The sequence below is a fragment of the Haliotis rufescens genome, unplaced genomic scaffold, assembly GCF_023055435.1.
Source record: "Haliotis rufescens isolate VD_foot unplaced genomic scaffold, xgHalRufe1.0.p SCAF_14, whole genome shotgun sequence".
In the NCBI taxonomy this organism is placed as follows: domain Eukaryota; kingdom Metazoa; phylum Mollusca; class Gastropoda; order Lepetellida; family Haliotidae; genus Haliotis; species Haliotis rufescens.
In genome coordinates this window covers 16,036,597-16,059,065 of record NW_025963824.1, presented here as the reverse complement: position 1 = coordinate 16,059,065, position 22,469 = coordinate 16,036,597, and the positions used below count along the sequence as shown (strand labels likewise).

The 22,469-nt window shown below is 41.0% G+C and overlaps 1 protein-coding gene across 1 annotated transcript; it reads left to right on the top strand.

The window, feature by feature from the left end:
* The first annotated feature begins 7,724 nt into the window (after positions 1-7,724).
* On the top strand, positions 7,725-11,136 carry LOC124122826 (perlucin-like). Its single transcript, XM_048395065.1, has 3 exons — positions 7,725-7,903; positions 9,332-9,425; positions 10,844-11,136. The coding sequence occupies exons 1-3, from the start codon at positions 7,760-7,762 to the stop codon at positions 11,071-11,073; spliced, it is 468 nt and encodes a 155-aa protein (XP_048251022.1). The 5' UTR covers positions 7,725-7,759; the 3' UTR covers positions 11,074-11,136.
* Positions 11,137-22,469: the final 11,333 nt, after the last annotated feature.

The following is a 22,469-nucleotide window of genomic DNA, read 5'->3' as shown; positions in this document are numbered from 1 at the left end:
CTCACTTCCCTCCTTTCTGATCTCCCCCACCTGTATGATCTTAACTAACACCTTCCTGATCCCTCACAACTTTCTGATCTTACTTACCTTCTTCCTGAACTCCTGAACCTGTTGGATCTCACTTTCATCTTCATGTTCCCTCCCAACTGTTGCATCTGACCTACCTCCTTCCTGCTCTCTCCAACCTGTCTGAGCTCACCTTCCCCCATCCTGATCTCTCCTTCCTATCTGACCTCACCTTCCCCCTTCTTGATCTACTCCAACTCTCTGATATCAACTAACTCCTTCCTGATCTCCCCAACTTTCTGAACTCACCTACCTCCTTCCTGCTCTCTCCAACCTGTCTGATCTCACCTTCCCTCATCCTGATCTCTCCCTCCTATCTGATATCAACTAACTCCTTCTTGATCTACTCCACCTGTCTGATATCAACTAACTCCTTCTTGATCTACTCCACCTGTCTGATATCAACAAATTCCTTCCTGATCTCTCCCACCTATCTGATCTCAGCTTCCCCCTTCTTGATCTCTCCCATCTGTATAATCTCACCTGGCTCCTTCCTGATCTCCCCACCTGTCTGAACTCACATACCTCCTTCCTGATCTCCTGCATCTGTCTTATCTCACTTCCCTCCTTCCTGATCTCTCCCACATGTCTGAACTCACCTACCTCCTTCCTGATCTCTCCCCACCTGTCGGAACTCACCTACCTCCTTCCTGATCTCACCACCTTTCTGAACTCACCTACATCCTTCCTGATCTCACCACCTTTCTGAACTCACCTACCTCCTTCCTGATTTCTCCCACATGTCTGATCTCACCTACCTCCTTCCTGGTCTCCTCCACCTGTCTGATCTCACTTCCCTCCTTTCTGATCTCCCCCACCTGTATGATCTTAACTAACACCTTCCTGATCCCTCACAACTTTCTGATCTTATTTACCTTCTTCCTGATCTCCTGAACCTGTTGGATCTCACTTTCATCTTCATGTTCCCTCCCAACTGTTACATCTGACCTACCTCCTTCCTGCTCTCTCCAACCTGTCTGAGCTCACCTTCCCCCATCCTGATCTCTCCTTCCTATCTGACCTCACCTTCCCCCTTCTTGATCTACTCCAACTCTCTGATATCAACTAACTCCTTCCTGATCTCCCCAACTTTCTGAACTCACCTACCTCCTTCCTGATCTCTGCAACCTGTCTGATCTCAGCTTCCCCCTTCTTGGTCTCCTGCACCTGTCTGATCTCACCTACCTCCTTTCTGATCTCTTCCACCTCTTACATCTGACCAACCTCTTTCCTGCTCTCTCCAACCTGTCTGATCTCAACTACCTCCTTCTTTATCTCTCCCACCTTCCTGATCTCCCCCACCTGTCTGATCTCAGCTTCCCTATTCCTGATCTCCTCCATATGTCTCATCGCACCTTTCCCCTATCTCATCTCCCCCACCTGTCTGATCGCACCATCCCCCTTCCTGATCTCCTCATCTCTCCCACCTGTCTTCCCAATTCCTGATCTCCCCACCTTTCTGAACTCACCTACCTCCTTCCTGATCACTCCCACATGTTTAATCTCAGCTTCCCTAATCCTGATCTCCCCTCCTTTCTGAACTCACATACCTCCTTCCTGATCTCTCCCACCCTCTGAACTCACCTACCTCCTTCCTGATCGCTCCCACCTGTCTGATCTCAGCTTCCCTCTTCCTGATCCCTCCCACCTGCTTGATCTCACCTACCTCATTTCTGATCTCTCCCACATGTCTGAACTCACCTACCTCCTTCCTGATCTCCCCACCTTTCTGAACTGACCTACCTCCTTCCTGATCTCTCCAACTTGTCCGATCTCAGCTAACCCATTTCTGATCTCTCCCACATATCTGAACTGACCTACCTCCTTCCTGATCTCCCCACCTTTCTGAACTGACCTACCTCCTTCCTGATCTCTCCAACTTGTCCGATCTCAGCTTCCCCCTTCCTGGTCTCCCGCACCTGTCTGATCTCACCTACCTCCTTTCTGATCTCCTCAAACTGTCTCATCTCATCTAAATCATTCCTGATCTCTACCACATGTCTGATCTCACCTACCTCATTTCTGATCTCTCCCACCTGTCTCATCTCACCTACCTCCTTCCTGATCTCCCCCACCTGTCTGATCGCACCTTCCCCCTTCCTGATCTCCTCATCTCTCCCACCTGTTTGAGCTCAGCTTCCCCCTTCTTGATATCTCCCACCTGTACTCCCACCTGAACTCACCTACCTCCTTCCTGATCTCCTGCATCTGTCTTATCTCACTGAAGGAGTTCAGACAGGTGGGGGAGATCAGACATGTGGGAGAGATCAGGAAGGAGGTAAGTGAGATAAGACAGATGCAGGAGATCAGGAAGGAGGTAGGTGAGTTCAGACAGGTGGGGGAGATCAGGAAGGAGCCAGGTGAGATTATACAGTTGGGAGATACCTCCTTCTTTATCTTTCCCAGCATGCCTGATCTCCCCCACCTGTCTGAACTCACCTAACTCCTTCCTGATCTCCTGCATCTGTCTTATCTCACTTACCTCCTTCCTGATCTCTCCCACATGTCTGATCTCCCCCACCTGTCTGAACTCCTTCAGTGAGATAAGACAGATGCAGGAGATCAGGAAGGAGTTAGGTGAGTTCAGACAGGTGGGGGAGATCAGGAAGGAGCCAGGTGAGATTATACAGTTGGGAGATACCTCCTTCTTTATCTTTCCCAGCATGCCTGATCTCTCCCACCTGTCTGATCTAAGCTTCTCCCTTACTGATCTCCCCAATATGTCTGATCGCACCTTTCCCCTATCTGATCTCCCCCACCTGTCTGATCGCACCTTTCCCCTTCCTGATCTCCTCATCTCTCCCACCTGTCTGATCTCAGCTTCCCCCTTCTTCATATATCCCACCTGTATAATCTCACCTGGTTCCTTCCTAATCTCTCCTACTTGTCTGATCTCACCTACATCCTTCCTGATCTCCCCACCTTTCTGAACTCACCTACCTCCTTCCTGATCTCTCCAACCTGTCCGATCTCAGCTTCCCCCTTCCTGATCTCCCCAATAATTCTGATCGCACCTTTCCCCTATCTGATCTCCCCCACCTGTCTGATCGTACCTTCCCCCTTCCTGATCTCCTCATCTCCCCCACCTCTCTGAACTCACCTACCTCCTTCCTGATCTCCCCCATCTGTCTGATCTAAGCTTCCCCCTTCCTGATCTCCCCAATAATTCTGATCGCACCTTTCCCCTATCTGATCTCCCCCACCTGTCTGATCGCACCCACCCCCTTCCTGATCTCCTCATCTCCTGCACCTGTCTTATCTCACTTTCCTCCTTCCTGATCTCATCCACCTGTATGATCTCAACTAACTCCAACCTGCGCTCTCCCAGATGACTGATCTCAGCTTCCCCATTCCCGATCTCTCCCACCTGTCTGAACTCACCTACCTCCTTCCTGATCTATCCCACCTGTCTGAACTCACCTACCTCCTTCTTTATCTCTCCCACCTGCCTGATCTCCCCCCACCTGTCTGAACTCACCTAACTTCTTCCTGATCTCTCCCACCTGTCTGATCTAAGCTTCTCCCTTACTGATCTCCCCAATATGTCTGATCGCACCTTTCCCCTATCTGATCTCCCCCACCTGTCTGATCGCACCTTTCCCCTTCCTGATCTCCTCATCTCTCCCACCTGTCTGATCTCAGCTTCCCCCTTCTTCATATATCCCACCTGTATAATCTCACCTGGTTCCTTCCTAATCTCTCCTACATGTCTGATCTCACCTACATCCTTCCTGATCTCCCCACCTTTCTGAACTCACCTACCTCCTTCCTGATCTCTCCAACCTGTCCGATCTCAGCTTCCCCCTTCCTGATCTCCCCAATAATTCTGATCGCACCTTTCCCCTATCTGATCTCCCCCACCTGTCTGATCGTACCTTCCCCCTTCCTGATCTCCTCATCTCCCCCACCTCTCTGAACTCACCTACCTCCTTCCTGATCTCCCCCATCTGTCTGATCTAAGCTTCCCCCTTCCTGATCTCCCCAATAATTCTGATCGCACCTTTCCCCTATCTGATCTCCCCCACCTGTCTGATCGCACCCACCCCCTTCCTGATCTCCTCATCTCCTGCACCTGTCTTATCTCACTTTCCTCCTTCCTGATCTCATCCACCTGTATGATCTCAACTAACTCCAACCTGCGCTCTCCCAGATGACTGATCTCAGCTTCCCCATTCCCGATCTCTCCCACCTGTCTGAACTCACCTACCTCCTTCCTGATCTATCCCACCTGTCTGAACTCACCTACCTCCTTCTTTATCTCTCCCACCTGCCTGATCTCCCCCCACCTGTCTGAACTCACCTAACTTCTTCCTGATCTCTCCCACATGTTTGATCTAAGCTTCCCTATTCCTGATCTCTCCCACCTGTTTTATCTCACCTTCCCCCTGCCTGGTCACCTGCACCTGTCTTATCTCACTTTCCTCCTTTCTGATCTCCTCCACCTGTCTTATCTCAACTAACACCTTCCTGGTCCCTCACAACTGTCTGATCTCACTTACCTTCTTCCTGATCTCCTGAACCTGTCTGATCTAAGCTTCCCCCTTTCTGATCTCCCCCAAATGTCTGATCGCACCTTTGATCCCCTTCTTGATCTCTCCCACCTGTCTGATCGCACCTACCTCCTTCCTGATCTCTCCCACCCAAGGGTTCTTCTTCTTCACTTAAGCTCGAGGATGATGAGACACGAGTGTTCCTTATCAGGACCATTGCAGTGGTAATACATTTTCCGACTTACACCCGTCACAAGTGACAGGCCATTTGGATTTGTGCATACGGTCAACGTCCTGTTCTTTCAGTAAAGTCTTCTGCAAAAGAACAGTTCATTTTGAGGTGTGGAGGTGTGGACATACCACCCTCTTCAAATATCACGAGTGCCCCAAATGATATCACTATTATGTTGAAAAACGACCTGTTCGTTACTAACTATGCGTTTAGACCATTTATATGATTGCTTTTAATAACATGGGTTCAGTTTTAATGGTTTTCATTGCTTACTGTTTACTTGAGTTGGAACTATATTTTACTTAGCGCAATAACCAGAGCATCTCACCATAGAGATCGGGAATGTTTTAAACGTAAAGCAAGATTTCGCCTTGAGAAATTGTTTGGCATGAAGATACGGAACTATAAAATAAAATAATTGCATTTACATAAGAAATAAATATCAATAAATCTTAATATGTCATGTGTCAATTTCATGCTCTAGAAAGTGTCCATTTAAACGTATAAGTCTTCATAATCCTCTTGTCAATAATTTGCATTTGTAACATTTCTATTATTTTCTGATGTCTATTTACAATAAATTCACAGTCGAGACAATGTAAACAACATTAATCTGAGCTCCACTTGATTTCAGTATGGTAATAATAAGCGAAAGTCCACGGCGATTGCATTAGAGCATGATGACTATTTACATATACCGTACAAATCGACAGCTCAGCACAAACCAAATTCAACACTTTCAAGTGATTATAATAAAGCTTTCACCGCCTGTACAATTCACTCTGTTGGTTAATTTGCTATGTGCAGGAGAGAATGTTAGTAATCACATAGTGACATACGGTATAAACCTATTTCAGCACTTGCACATCATTATGATATAGATGTCACCGCCAGTACAATCACCTCCGTCTGTAAATCCGATATGTGCATTAGACCATTATTCGACTCACATACCGTGCAAGGCGCCAGGGAAAGTACCATACGTCCAAATCACTCACCTGTCAAAATCAGTGGAGTACTAATTAAAACTCAGGGACAAATTCCAGTAGTGTTACACTCCACTATATCAGTTATATTTGGAACTTGCTAATGATATCGGTCGACTTAATTACACTGCATTTTGCACATACAGAACAATTATATAACAATACATATCAATTATCTCCCTTTACAAATATACACAAGGAAAAAGAGTTTTGTAATCATCATCTTTACAACATTGTCTATGTTTTGTATATCTCATATTTACAAAATTGTTTAGGCTTTGGATATCTCATCAATACAATGAATAAAGCGACAAAACCCTTTCCGTATCTAATAGAATCTAATAGAGTCGACAGTACGATTCGGACCAAATCATGAGCATGTGTTTTTGAATCACAATCAAATAGTGATGATACCAGGTGTTGGCGAAAAGGTGAGTCTGTATCTGTCACAAACACATGCAAACTCTTTGAAATCTTGGTAGAGAGTTTATGCTCGATTGTATCTCAAACTTTGTGAAATGTAAACACCAAAGGCTGGAGCTGCTGGAATATTGCTCCACATTAAAGGAAAGTTGACTGTCATACAGTATTGTGGAGAGTGTTTTGTCACGCTGAATCTTTATTCATAGATCTGAATGTGAAACATATGAGGTGGTCTCACTGGTCGCCTATATTATTTCTAGTTCAGGAGAGTAAATCGGTGGAAGGGATTGGCTATTTGATTGTTATTGAACGATATCAGATCATCGATTTAAAAAAAGCTTACGTTAAACTTCCTGACCAAATTACCTTCTTTTGACTTTGCCAACCCAAGCAGTAATTCCGATTCATATGCATGACGAAACAGGTCCGCAAGACGGGGAGTATAATTGGCACCCATGGGGATGCCTACTTCTTGCCTTAATGTCTCATCCCAAAATTTCACATATTGTTTTCTCAGTAAACTTCAGATGACACTTGCTTTCACAAATTGTCCTGAACCTATGAATATAGATACACGTACGTAACTGTTTCTGTGGTCACAACGTGTTGTAACAAAAGCCCCTAGGATCAAGGAATGAAGTATTTCCTTAAGTCTTTCATAAGGGATAGTGGTGTACATAGTTGAAAAATCAGATGTTTTGACAGAATGTAGCTTGGTTCTTTTCTGAGATTGCAAAAAAGTCAAGAAAATCCTTTGAGTTTTTGAGAATCTACATGTACTAATTCCTCTTGTCTCAAATACTTTCTGTGAATATAAAGAAAGTCCTTCCTCGATAGTATTGGGGATTATGGTTAGTAGTCGAGACAAGGATTTGGTGGTACATTTGCTGCACCCAGCATTATATCTCTCTTTGTACCGTTTTTTTATGGAGCCTTGGAATCCAGTAGAAAGGAGGAATGGTCATGTCTTCAGGTTTTAAGTCAAAAGTCGATAGTACTGATGCATGGTTATGGCAGATTTCTCCGTCAGTCAAAATACTGGCCTTATATGTGGCAGTATTTGATATGTCATACATAGATCAAACAATTAATGTAGCGATGTTTACATATAATGGCTATGTTATTTGAGGTCATACACATTCAACATCAACTGTTTAACATCTGCTGAGTAGCGCATCTTGTCATTGAATGAACACGGATAAAATAAAATATGTTTTTTCCATAGCCTATTCGGTGTTAGTTTACAATTGTTACAACATGTTGCAGGGATCACACCAAGACGAAAACATGAACGAAAACGATACACTATGAAATCGTGTGCTCGGGTGTGATCACATTTTGCTTGCAACTGACACGTGTCAAGTTCTCGTTAAGTTCGTTACGCAGTTGTGTCACCAGGTGTTGGTATATGATTATTTCATTCACGCCACCCTTGAACACCATATGATGTATCCCGGATCACGTTCCCTCAAGGAATATAAAGGCTGAATTACTTTGTACCTTCCACACACAGCGCGGCTAGACCGACCCGCGGGAGAAACGTCACTCTGCTACGTGAAACAATGAGACACGAAACAGCATATGTGTTACTGTGCACATTTGTATCAGTTGTTGCAGTTAGCTCTCCATGTCCACCGGGATTTGTGGAGCACAAGAAGTCGTGCTATTGGTTCTCCAAGATAAAGGCGAATTTTGCTGAAGCAAGGGTAAGCTTTATGTGTCAGGCAATTTCCTAGACTTTCTTACCAATTCATTTTAATACTGTAACATATGTCTACGTACTTTCCCTTTCCTTCGGCGAAGGAAGCTTAGGTTTTGAACTCGTAAGGTCACATTCTGAACAGTTTACTCAGTAAACATTACTTCGAGTATTAAGGCGCAACTCCTGGTAATAATGCAGCCCAATGGTAATGGGGATCCATTAATGCTGTATGGAGCAAGGGTAAGGTTTTGTCTTCAGTGTCAGGTAATTTCCTTGACTTTCCAACCGATTCGTTTTATTCTATGGCTACATACTTGCCCCTCCATTTGCTGAAGCAAGGGTATTTTTTCACTTATAACTCTCGTCTGACATTAACACATTTGAAAAATCAAGGTACAGCATTTGGTCATACTGGGCCATGTAATTGGGGATGCTTTTAGGTTTTCTCTGAGTTTGACAGTCGCCACTGACTTTTGTGTTTGAACCCGTGCGGTACTCGGACATCCATGGGATAAGATATCATGTAGATCTCATGTATAATCAGGGACATTTTTGTGACGTATTGACGTCTGGACTGGGCACATGAATATATTACGTCACAAGCTAGGTGATAAGTCAGTCGGAGAGTGACTCACAAACTTGCTTTTAGGACAGTGGCGTAACTACCATAAAGACTAATAGACATTGGTCTAAATAAAGATTATTAGGTATTTTTCGAAAGCACAAAATTAATTTTGTCCGCCAGCTAGAGTAATTGGCCTTCAGCAAAGGTTAGCTAATATAGCCTACTGCATTGTCATAACGTTTCAGAGTACAGCCAGTACAAAAGTTTACGGCTCGTCAAGTTCCGGGGTAGAATAGGTCTTCAGCAACCCATGCTTGCCGTAAAAGGCGACTATGCTTGTCGTAAGGGGCGAGTAACGGGATCGGGTGGTCAGGCTCGCTGACTTGGTTGATGCATGTCATTGATCCCGATTGCGTGGATCGATGCCAATGATGTCAATCACTGGATTGTCTGGTCCAGACTTGATTAACTACAGACTGCCGCCAATAGCTGGAATATTGCCTTTTACGGCAAGCATTGGGCTGTTGAAGACTTGTTCTAACCCGGATCTTCACGGGTCAACAATGATTAGAGGACGGATGGTCAAAGTAAACTCGCTTCACTCAATCACCAGTTGCAGTGAAAAGGGCCGAATGGCATCGTCGTATTCATTGACACTAGTTTATAGAGAGAGAGATAAACTTAGTTGAGATTACCGATTCTGAAAATTGTACTTTTAACAAAACCTTTATCTGCACATTCCATTCATTTATGTTTACATATTAGTAAATGTTCCCGATTGTCGTTATTCCATTAGCGATCTACTTCCAAATAGTGGACGCCTGTTCCAAGTAGTTACATTTTTAAATGTTAATGTTATACTTACAGTCATACTGTCAGTACTTTGGAAGTCACCTCGCTAGAGTGACCAGCAGAGATGAAGATGACTTTGTCAGGGGTCATGCGACCATCCATGGAAAAGGTGAGCAGGAACAACATTCATATTCAAAAGTAAAAGCATCTACATTGTATCTTACTCTGTACTCTGTAGTCCCAAATCTTCAACATGGCGCGTTGGAGGTTAGATGAAGTGACATATGGCGAATAACAGGTATAATTAAAACAGCAATGCCATGCAAAACTGTTGATTTTCAGCTCAATTACCACAGGTAGGTTATACACAGATTGGCAAAGAAACATCTTCAAACTAATCAGGTAAAGAACTTGTGTGACGTCAGCGCAAGAAAACCGCCAACTTCTTTGCCTGGATAGATGACAACCCGCTGTCACAAGGACCTTTCTGAAGGAGAACCGGTTGTCCCACAGAGAAGAGTCATCACGGACATTGAGAAATCTACTCCAATTAGTTGTTTTGATCTCTGTGTGTGCGTGCGTGTGTGTGTGCGTGCGTGCGTGCGTGCGTGCGTGTCTGCGTAGTTTGGGTGGGGTGGTGTTCATGCGTCCTACGCTATATGATCGTCATTGCAGGGACCGATTAATATGGTGTTTGGCGAGACGTGGCTGGAACATGCAGAGATTGATGACAGCAGCTTCTGACCCTTTCTTTGGAGATGATCATGAACTGGGGTTTCCCGTCGCTTGGCTGCAACATAGTCGTTGTACAGAAACATCTAGTGGCAGGTTCATGCGTCCTATCCTGGCTCCGAACGTTGTGCAACATTATTTATATCCACCCTCTGACTAATAGACCTGTCCACAAGGACGACAATACGAGATCCCACTGTTTTCGAGTTTCTACGGCAGGACACCATCACGACCATCTCTTGTTCTGCCATGAGCCAAGATCAAATCTGGCACAAACAGGGCCACGAGGTGTCAATAGCCAATCTACAGGAACTGACACTAGCATTGCACTGTTGATAGCAAAACCTACCCCCCGAGAATAAATCAGATGACTCACCGGATACAAGAGAAGGAGGAGTAGTGGCTTTACACGTTATTGACAATCTCGTAACAGGAAGTCAACAACGAACCAGTCACAACTGTCAAGGGCGCCCTCCATAATGAAGTTCACGTACCACATTTGCCAATAATACACACAATGAAATATCCAGCAATATTATGAATACTAATTTCTTAAATGCAAAGATTGCTAAATTGTCAACTAAGGATTACTCTTTAAAGAAAGAACACGTGGTTTCTATACCACAGATTTAAGGCCAGGGCACATACTCTTAAACCTCATGGCACAATTAGCATGTGCGCGGTACTAATTTCCAGGTGTTATATATCAATATTGTAACAGTTACATATCATTTTTGCCTTATATCTCAGGAAATGTTTATGCCGTCACGACACAGCATGCCTGTGCACTCCTAACGTTACTGAGATCAGAAATGTTTGAATATGAATCCATTTCCATCTTCTCCTTCATTGCAGCTGCTACCTACTGGCTTGGTGCTACTGACCTGAACGTAGAAGGAACATGGCTCTGGGAGGGCCAACAGGCCATGGATTACAGCAACTGGAGTACAGGCCAACCTGATAATTATGGAGGGGGGGAACACTGTCTGGATATCAAACAGAGTTATGGAAATTATCTGTGGAATGATGCACCCTGTACTAGCCATGCTGCTAACTTCATTTGTGAGAAGGGAGTCAAGGCTTAGCTACCATCTCTGCCACAGTCAATGAAGTAACAATTTTGAAAACTGAATAAAGTTAACGAATTGAAGATTTGTTTTTGTCGTCTGATTCCTTTGAGCAGTTTTAACGTAAGTGTCTTTGTTATAATAATGCTTTTAAACCTTTGACGGTTATCTTCATTTCATAATGATGAAGCTGACTAAGTCACACACATTTTACCATATCACACGATTGAATATCTATCAAATGCCGTAGCTTCCTTGAGATTATGGTGGTGGATAGGCCTCCACCACGCATACAAGAACTTACGAGTAATGAAGATTGAGTGGTCCTAATGTGTCATCAAATGGATCCTTTATCAGACCTTTTAATCTGCAGGTCTTGAATACTTATTTCTTAGGTAAAAAATATCATCAATCTCTTCACAAACTTCACATTGAACAGATCTTCACATCTCATTAAAACCACCATTTACCAACCCCATTCATTTACCATAGACTCCTAAGATGGTGAATAATGTTAAACGCACATAAGTCTGCTCCCGAAATGCATACTGGATAAGTAGTTGATTTTCTGCACTTAGTGTAAATATGAGTGATGCATAGGCATTTATACAGTTTGACACCCACCCAGGAAAGATCATACTTCAATGATCTCACACAAAGTGAAAGTCGAATCCGATGTTTTTGTGCCTTACCTTCTGATACAATGTATGATTTTAACACCAGTTCAGCGGCACATGACCACATATATCGATGTAAAGCAGATAATGTATTAATGCGTTTCTACAACATGGAATATACCTGGAATATACTTACATTTTACCTAATGCAATGTAATGTAAACCAACATAATGATTACATAACAGTACTTAATTTAGAGTTTGCTCTATTCAAAATTGCTTTGTTGAAGTGAACATGACTTTCCTGTTAATTAACTTGTCAAACCAAATACATACTGAAACAAGTTTCGGAGATGTCCATGTTTATTCGCATGTCCTGTTGCCATCATATATGTCCCAAAGGCTCCACCTTCTCCCCTGGCACTGTCTGTCAACATTTGTAATTGTTGATTATTCTGCAAGTAATGTTGTCAAACAGTGTAAACTAGGTCTCAATTTGTCTGTAATGCCCTTACTAAGACGTTACTGTTAATGCTTTTTGATAAACCCCAAATTGCATTTGTGAGCCTCCAAAGAAATGGACGACCAATTTGTGTGGCTCGGCATATGGAAAATGAGAATACCAGTGATTGATTCTGAATTCCTGAAAAGTGTTTTCTTCTTACCGTGCATTTCTTTCTATTTAGTTAGCTGGTACTTTCCGTGATTACAAATGCCTTATGTCGTTCACTGTAGGCATGATGGAGTTTTCGAAGTGCACAGCTTAGCTAACACCACATGGAGAGGCAAATAGTTCTGATCATAGTGACTACTAATTCAGCAGGATAAATTCCTGTCTTGGAAAGGGGATATAAAAAAATGTTCTTCAGGTGCTAACAGGACTTTTGCCATACTTACGGAGAACGTTACCACCCAAATCTTGAGCTGAAGTTCATCTTCAGCTGAAGCTTACTGAAAAAGACAAACCCTTGTCTAGAATCGTTCCTTGTGTATGACACACGTCTCACTGGAATTATATTACATCATGTTACAATGGAGAAGGACACGTGCATCCATGCATAATAGGTCTTCGTGCTAACTAACGGGATCGGGTGGTCAGGCTCGCTGACTCGGTTGGTGCATGCAATCTTATCCCATTTGCGTAGATTGATGGTCATAATGTCAATCACTGGATTGTCTGTTCATGATTATTTACACACAACCGTAAAACTGGAAAATTACGGCGTTAAACAACTAACAAACACACAGCACGTTCATACATGACAACAGAACATCATGTTTAGCAAAATGCAGATATATATATACACACACACACACACACACACACACACACACACAAGAATAGTTTGTACTCGCTGTTCAGTACTGATGTAGGCCATCGACCCATGGTACATTATCTGATACAATGTACAACTTGTTTACTTATGCATTAATCAATATTTTAGTGCATGTGTGTAACTGTCACATGCAAGTTTTAACGACTCCCAGGCAAATAAAGTCACTACATGCTTGTCATTGCTGCTATCACTGGAGACTCAAGCGATACTGTGATGGGGTCATGTACATGCCCTAGGGTGTGAACACGTGCTGCATGTCGCTGAAAAGTGTAAAAGCCTCACTAATGTCGTTATGCTGTTATGTCACCAGGTGTTGTTACATGTAGATGATCGTTTCAGCAACATATGAAGTACCCCGGAACACCATCCCTCTAGAATTATAAAAAGGTTGAATTACTTGAACCATCTACACAGAGCGCTGTTATACTGTAACAGAAACATCTGTCTGCCCACATTAAGCTATGAGACCCGAAACAACATCTGTGCTGTTGTTCACACTTACACATCAGTTGCTGCAGTTAACTCGACATGTCCGCTGGGTCCTACTATTGGTTCAAGATTAAAGCGAATATTACAAAACAAGTGTAAGATTTAAGTGTCAGGTAATTTCCTCGACTTTCTGACAAATTAATGTTAATACGTATGTCTATATACTTCGCCATTACTTCGGTGAAGGAAGGGGAGGTAATTTACTGGTTAGGTCATATTCCTAGCACTTCACTAAGTAAACATTACTTTGAGTATTTATGTGCAACTATTGGTAACGTTGCCCCGTCTCTGAATTAGACCGCTGCTACAGCACTTTATTTTTGACATGCTGAGCATTCATATCAAGGGTCAAGGGTCAAGGTCATGATTTAGGTCAAAGCCTGAAATTTTTTGGAGGGCTCTGATCGGATAAGGTGGTATAAGGTAACATCACAGAGAGGATTATTCGTAGATTAGTTTTGCAATGTTCATAAAAATGACTTTTCTTGCTATTATTTATGCGTGTAACTATTGAATATTTATGTATCACAAGCGATACCAAAATAAATGAAAGTAGTTGTACGTCACTGACACCTACTTTTGAAGAAGCATTTGCTTTCCTTACGTTGTCACATTGAATTCAACCAAGGGATCATATTTAGTTCACTTTGCTGAAAAGTCCTTTAGAATGTTACAGAAATGCTAATGTTTCATAGTGAAGGTTAAATTTAATCTGAAGGTCAAACACTAAAACCTGTTTTGTGTGATAACTGAAAAATGTTCACTTCAGTTGAAATGTGTTACATGTCATCCTTTGATTGGAGCATTGAACTGGAAAAAAAATTGAAGTGACCTTCTTTGAAGGTTAAGGTCATTGGAATGGCATTTTTTAAGGCACTTGGCCTGTTTTGAGTACTGATCTAACCCCTTGTTATTGTATGACATGTATCTGTGTTATCAGTTAGCTTTATCCTGCCGATAACCTACCAAATATATCAAAAAGGCCTGTCTTGAACAGGTCACCTGTTTCCTGATCTGGTCACATGTTTCTGGTGGAGACTGAGGAAAAGGTTAGGATGGGGCTGCAAACACCTTTCGAGTTATTCTAGTTATTAAGGTCATTAGCGCAGGCCTTTCTGTTTCAAGGTTGTCCTGCGTTGGACATATGTTTTCTTAGAGCAACTTAGCAGCTTTGTTATCAAGACAGCTTCAGGCATGGTACTTTCTATTTGAAAGTTGTACTTCTGGGATGTTATTAAACCATAGTCCGTATAGGTTTGTTATTAAAGTAGTCTGAAGCAAAGAAATTTCTGTCTCGATATTGCATTTGGCATGTGTTTTTGCAATTGTTTATCCGCAAAATACCCAAATCCAGATATATCTTTAAGAAAATTGATACCTTACAGTCTTCGCTGATTAATATCTCCAATGTTATCTATATTTGTAACAGGCCGCTACCACCCCTAGAAAGAGATATATATTAAAATGAAATAATAATAACACTTCTCCCAGTATTTCTTCAGATTCCCGATAATCAATTCTGATTCGATCAACGATAGACAAGGGAGGCACCATATTTGTTTGTAAATGCTGAATGTTGTACTTTCCTGAACATATTTTATGCTGGTTTTAGCCGTTGGTGTTATACTGAAAAGTACTACCCAATACAATTGATATTGGTGAGATCAGTTGTTACCTAATTTGGTAAGTCAAAAAGTTCATGAAACTTATTTCTTTATGGAAGGCGATTTCTTGTTTTGGTTTATATCTATAATCTCCCTACTGCCATATTATCTTGGATGGGGTGTGTGCACGGGTGTCCCAGTCGTCTAAGGCGCCGCTATTCGCTGTGCAGAGTTGCGTTCCTTGAGAGCGCCAGAAACATATGATTGTGGGTTCGAATCACGGTTCGCCCTGATTATGTTTCTAGGTTTGTCAGCACCATACCCGTGCTCGTGGGTTACACCGAAGTGGTAAACATCTGAGACTGGCATCACTCCGGGCTTTCCTCCTACATTAAGATGACACACCGCAATATAACTGTAATACTGTTAAAAGCTGCGTTAAACCAAACTCACTCACTCACTCACTATAATGGTCACTGCGGGTTGGGATACCATAGTGATTGAAGCAATCAGTCATCATGACAAATATTAGGATTAAATTGCCAACCGAATATATCCTCGAGCTAAGCTCTTCGTACGACTCATACAAGTTGTGTCTGGCGTGCTTCCGCAAACATCTTGGCACTACCAGCAAGTTGAATGACTACTCGGTTTCAGCACAGTACGCACAGTTTCTCAGTGGTATTGGTAGGCTCAAGTACTCTTGATAACACAGGGTCAGTTCACGTCCATGACTTGATGTGAGCTGCTGTGATAACTGTAGAATGTACCAGATCATGGGCATGGTTGTATCTGCCAGATGTGGTGTGTCCTGTACATCTGGAGTATCATTGCGAGGTAATCAACTAAAGCAGTCACCATTGCCATGATTAACTCCTGCCTTGAATGAGAGCTGCAAACGTCAAATGGCATCTCTGTATGCGTGAAGCTGCAAGTGTGGGAACAGTCTTGTTTTCTCCAAACAATCCCAACAATGGTTTATGATCCGTCAAGATGGTTGAAGTGATGTCAAAACAAATATTCATTAAACTTCTTGACCTGGAAGACAATATCCATCCCTTCCTCCTGAAGATGTGAATAGTTGTTCGCTGCTGCATTTTACAGCCTTTATACATATTCAATTGTTTTTTCCTCTCAATTCTCCATTCTAATAGCTAACATGGCTCTAATTCCATATGGTGATACATCGCATGATAACAACAACCAATAATTGTGCAGAACAACACAAATCTTTGGAATCCTGGAAGGGCGTCTGGTTGTGCATTGAATTCCTCTGTGGTAGCTGATACAACGGTGCTAGTACAGCTGATAAATTATTCAAACACCTGCCATAGTAGTTGAGCATTCCGAGATAACTCTTTAATTCCGTCACTGAAGTTGGTTATGGAGCCTCCTTGATAGCTTGATCTGCTACTGGATGTGTGCCTTCTTTGTCTATTCTATATCCCATCTAAACAACCTCTTTAACTTGGAATATAATTTCTTCCTCTTCAGAAAAAGACCTGAGTAGCGAGCCTCTGTAACAGTTCACAACGTTTCTCAATGTTCTTTGTGAGAACATCCAGTCACAAGGATGTCGGCAATTCTCACCAACACTCTTCGAAGACCTTGAAGTAAATTCTCAAAACTTCGTTGGAATATTCCTGGAGCAGACGAAACGCTATACTGTAACCTGTTATACATATACATATGTCTTCGCTGAGTGTTGATGATGTGATACTTCTATTCTATTCTATTCTACTAACTTGATCTGTTGATAGGCTTGATTCAAGTCCAACTTTTTGAATTCTTCACCCCCACCTTGTACGGCGTAAAGATCAATTGTACCTTCTGCTAGAAGTGTGTCTAATTCTTTCTCATTTTTTTCTCCTTGAGAGCATAAGGCGCTGGACGAGACTACTTCCTAGCTCAGCGTCGCCAATTTGTAGTATCTCAACTGAACAGAAACATGTCTTGAATAAACATAGTTTATTCCCTCAGAATTCCCTCAGAATTCTCGAGTCAGTGTTTAAACACGTTAAACATGGTCGCCTGAGAGACGCGATCACCATCTTCCCGAGGCAAGAGAGTTAACTGACTATAAAAGTCCAGTTTCCACCCTTGCCGAACTAGGCTGGTATTGTGGAGTTACATTTTGGCTGGACTAACGAGTCTATGCATAGTCCAATCAAAATCGCGCAACGAAATCGAAATCCGGTTCGTAAACTGTCGTGCAGATTTCGGTCGATTGCAGGATTTGCAAAGCATGTGCACCGCCAACTCGATGTCAACAGATATTTTCCATATCTTTTCATGTTTTTAATCAAGGTGCTTACGTGATTTGATGCATTTCGCGATGTAAGACCCGTTTTATCACAATATATACCTTGATTATCGATCAGATCGTCTTGACTGGGAGACACTGTTTTGTTTGAGGCAAATGCAAGTATCGAGAGGTGGAATCTGATTGGTCTATAGGAGAGGCTTAGAAAGGAAATAACTCGTAATAGCCACTGGTGGCGCTACGATAGAACCCAGGAATTCCAGCCTAGTTCGGCAAGGGTGGAATCTGGACTTTTATAGTCAGTTAACTCTCTTGCCTCGGAAGATGCGCGATCACTGAATAACTGAGGTTTGGGGATTTTACGTGCGCTTTACGACTGTAACCGTATGTCGCACACACGATCAGGCATGCGTCTTTTTATATAGTGCAGAGAGAGCTATACTTTCACACCCATAAGTCGGAACGAGATAGTCTCGAACAAATAGCTCTAATAGGATACCTTATAGCTGGTCACATGATACTCCAAAATAAATCCCCGAAAACAACAATGTTGTTCCTACATGTTTCTTTCACTTCTAAAGGATTATATCACCGGCTTGCAGTTAACAGTTGGGATGTTCATCACAAAATACTTTCTTCAGGGGGTGGTCGGGTAGCACCATATCCGTGCTCGTGGGTTTCACTGAAGTGGGAAACGTCTGAGATCTGCATCACTTCGGGCTTTCCTCCCACATTAAGCTGACACGCCGCGATATAACTGTAATAATGTTAAAAGCGGCGTTAAACCCAACTCACTCACTCACTCTTCTATCAACCATTTGTTCACGTTAAGAAAATTTAAAAGAAAGATAAGGATACTCACTCTCCTACCCAGAGTTCCATGCGGCCGGCAGCCAGCCAGCATAGTACCTCTGCCACAGGGCAGCGCCATGTGACGATTCGTCACATCTTTCACAGTCCATTCAAGATATTGCATATGCTTTTCATCCGTTTCATGTTTGACAAGTCTACACATTTTCATAAACAAATGTCAAAGAATGGTGACGGTTCATTACGAAAGTATCCTAATACGTGAAAATCTACTTCTTCTTGCGTAGTTAGCCTTTGTTTACATAGGTTGTACGGCTCCACGTGCTGTCATCGAAGCCCAACGGAGAGCTAGCGATACGGACACTCTGATGTATAAATGCATCTCACTGTCGCAGTTATAGGAGTACATCTATATAATTATGCAAAACAATATGTAAAGCGCCCCCAAATACTTGCATTAGTCCGTTCTATACTGATTTCTGAAAGAGCACGTTTGTTTACAAACAAGAGAAAAGTCCGGTCACGTGATATGCAATTTATCCTGTGGCAGTGGTGTTATGCGGAGTCACCACTGCGCCGGAGTGCGAAGGATACTAACAAGTGTTTGTGAATTTAAATTACTATAACATTGTTGTGCTCCGAAATGGTAGTCTCTTATGGTCATATCAACAAGTACATTCAGCATTCGTTTACTTTAAAACGCTAAATAGTTATTGATAAAAAGAATAGGCACTGTATAAAACATGGTCTTTTTTATCCAAATTCGCGTTCAACATTTCCATTTACATAATTAACAGTACATTTTGATGTGAAACGGCATCCTGACAATCTATCACTGGTTTCTGGTTGGCACGAAGATGTCTCTTCTACATCCTTAGGGCACAGACTAGGTTTGGATACTTCTTCTTGGGCGGCATCAAACTACCTTGAATGTGTGATCGCAGTATTATCCTGCTTAACCTGCAGTATCTCAATAAATATGTACACATTTGGGTGCCACCCCTCGAGATGATTTGTGAAACTGGGCTTCGTGACAAAGTCATCGGTGGTGTTGATGATGGTTGGGCACCTCTTTGGGAACAGTTGCAATGAATGGAAGTTTGACGTTTGGTCTTAATCGCGAACTTGTATCTGGTTAACACCAAGTGTCGATCCATCCCTCTTAGGGGTTGCCCATTTAATATTCTGGGGTGTCTAGGTTTTTGTATCGAAATTGGATATGTTTCCAGTTACCTTTTTTTAAAACCATAAGCCTGAATTGTTTTGGTTTTTTTTAAGAACAATACCTGTCAACGAATTGTTTGATAGGTAATACTTAGAAATTGACGGATGACAAAATAGAGACATTTTACAGTAAATAAAGAAGTTGTTATCCATAAATTGGCTCTACTTTGTTTAAGACCTTTCAACAATGAAAGTATTATGGCAGGCAATGTCTTTTTTTCAGCAGGCTGGCGCATTATTATTTGTTGCAAGTATTTTCGGGGGACAATATATTTTTTTAAATTCTGAAAAATTGCTATGTCGAGTTTACTTGCCCTTCATTATATATGATTGTATGATAACAACTATTCCATGTTATGGCTTTGAATTATGGGGCAACAAATACTATTAGTTATGGTGTCTTTAGTTGTCATATACAATGTCATAGTAAGTTAGAACAAAACTATTCTCCCATAACTGCGTTTGATCTTCAATCGCCAGCAGTGGTTTATTTTTATTCACCCAATCTGATTGGCTGGCTGAGAGTGGAGAGCTGTTTCATCGCGTTTTGATTGGCTGGCTTAAAATAATTGACGGCACTGTTTTCGGATCGGGGATACCCGGAGGTCGTCTGGTACAGGAAATCCCAAGCTGGCAAAACATTACCGTAGTGACGATGTTTCCACCTCCGAAAGATGGTGACCGAGAGAAAATTTGTCGGGGAAGAAGGGGTGTGATATGTGGAGATATATCAGAGAATTTCGGCTTCCCAATGTATGAGATTCAGTTGCAGAATGGGGAGACGGTAACCGAAGGGAGATACCGCCTCGATATTACCGGACCAGGTGAGCCACTCCGGTACATTCTTTACTTGGCGTTTTCAAGGCTAATAACAAAGCTAATGAAACAGTTAAATAATTCATGTAAAAATACTGATGACATAGTGAAACAAACCCTATTGTTTTGGGTATTTTTAAAAAAAATAACTATCAACCACATAATAAATGTCACGTTATAACGAAGTGTTGATCTAGAGCGGATCGATCAAAATTATATTTCATAGTTATATTACAATAATCGAGACTTAAATTTCATGTTTTAAGAAAATAAACGCTCAAATAAGTTGGATCTAAAGCAATACTCAATGTTAATGCAGGAAACGATCAATCGGACGGACCGTACATCTCACGACCAAGATGTTTTACAACCACAGCAGTTGTTTCCCCTTTCAGCAGGTGGAGTTTATCCAGATCAATATAATTAATTTATTTTGGCCTATAATCATTTTGGGGTTTTCTAAACATGAAGACTTCAATTATTTAAAGATACTATCTCAGGACAATTAAGAAACTCGTTATAAAAAAACAACATTACCACGTTTAAACTTGAATGTATTAAGTCATACCTAAATCTATGTAAACTCAAAAAAGTAATATATATATGTATTAATAATTTTTTCTTTACTGTTTTGATTTCTTATAGTGAGCAGACAAAATGATGAAGATAAACATGGTGGGCACCAATCAACCTTATAAGGTATTTTTTTTTTCAAAAACATTTTTTTTTTCAACAATGATTTACATTTATGCATCTTAAAATATATGTTGTATTTTAGATAGGATGAAATAATCTTAAAATTAATTTCACATAATAAGTTTTAGGTAGAAACTCAATATCAAAGTTAATTATTTTCAGAAGTAACAGACATTACAGAGTATTAAAGACATGTAGAATTATGTTTGTCTCAAGTATATTCTTTTAGCCAAAGATTTATTATTTACCATGTTTACTGAAAAAAAATCCCACTTCTTTAATAATGCAATTGTTATATTATCATAGCAGATAAAGAGCCCAAATATGCATAGCTAGCTTAATTTTAATGATAATTATTTAGCATTTCTTGGGATGATAAACTGGACATATGACAAAATAAGAAATGTATTCTTATTTATTATTCTCCCATTACAAGGTTTACAGTGGGTTTCTTCACATAATATGATTGGCTGCCTGAGAGTGGAAAGCTGTGTCGCTATTTTAATCAGAGACCTGAAAATTTACACATTACACATTAGGAAAATTTAAGAACATTTTACATTTTACCATCAACCTCATTTCTTTACATAAGCAATGCCTTATTTTAATTTTAATACTTTTAAAAAAAAAAAATCATATATGAACAGGTCACTAAAATACAAATTTATTATGAGTCTTGCTTTTTGATAAAAAGAAGAAAATGTTAATGTTAAATTACCTATTATCACTAAGTCTTAACTTCTAATCTGACAAAATAAGAAAAGAATAAAGTTTGGGGGTAACTGTTTCAGTAAAATAACAATGTATTAAAATGTATTAAAATGCAAATATTTGTAGAACTATTGAAATGATAATTTATTGTTTACATATATCCTGCATATTTATGTTTCACACAAATTGAAGTATAGTGCTTGTCAAATTCACATTGTTTCTTGTCATTCACAAATATGGGGAAATTAGATAACCCATTTAGTAACATTTTTGGTGTCATGATGTTAAATATTATGTTCAAAGGAAAAATTGTCCACTGAATAAGGTTTTTTTATATAATAAAAACACATGTGCTCACCATGTTCAGGAACAAAACAAAAACATAAAAATATGACATGAAATAATCATCATTTTACATATTAAATTGTTCACTGTAAAATTAGTTTTAAGAGGAAAATTCGTTCAATAATATTACAAGTCATTGATGGATTTGAGAAGATTCACCAAGCAGTAATCAGCTGATCAGTTGCATGAGTTGGTATTTATAGAATCTTGCCTGATGAATCGTGCTGACAGTTCCTTGGGCCCTTGTTTTTCGTTAACAATATTTCACAATATTTAAGACAATATTTAATTCCCTCTTAATTGGGTTTATAACATTTGTTTCTAGCGTACAAATAAACGAATAACGTATTTACATACACTAAAAAGGTGGGCCTATTTAGTGTTGCGCATTGAGAATGATAGTCACGACGAGACGAATGCAAACAAAGTTATGGGCCGAGTAATCTAAAACCATTAACAAATATCAATTCACATTACTAATTCTCAAAACGTTACTCCCATC

Excerpts from the sequence above, each read along its gene's own strand:
- LOC124122826 (XM_048395065.1), top strand. The coding sequence starts at position 7,760 with ATGAGACACGAAACAGCATATGTGTTACTGTGCACATTTGTATCAGTT. Across the intron at positions 7,904-9,331 it reads CGAATTTTGCTGAAGCAAGG|TCATACTGTCAGTACTTTGG; the intron begins GTAAGCTTTATG and ends TTATACTTACAG. Across the intron at positions 9,426-10,843 it reads TGCGACCATCCATGGAAAAG|CTGCTACCTACTGGCTTGGT; the intron begins GTGAGCAGGAAC and ends CCTTCATTGCAG.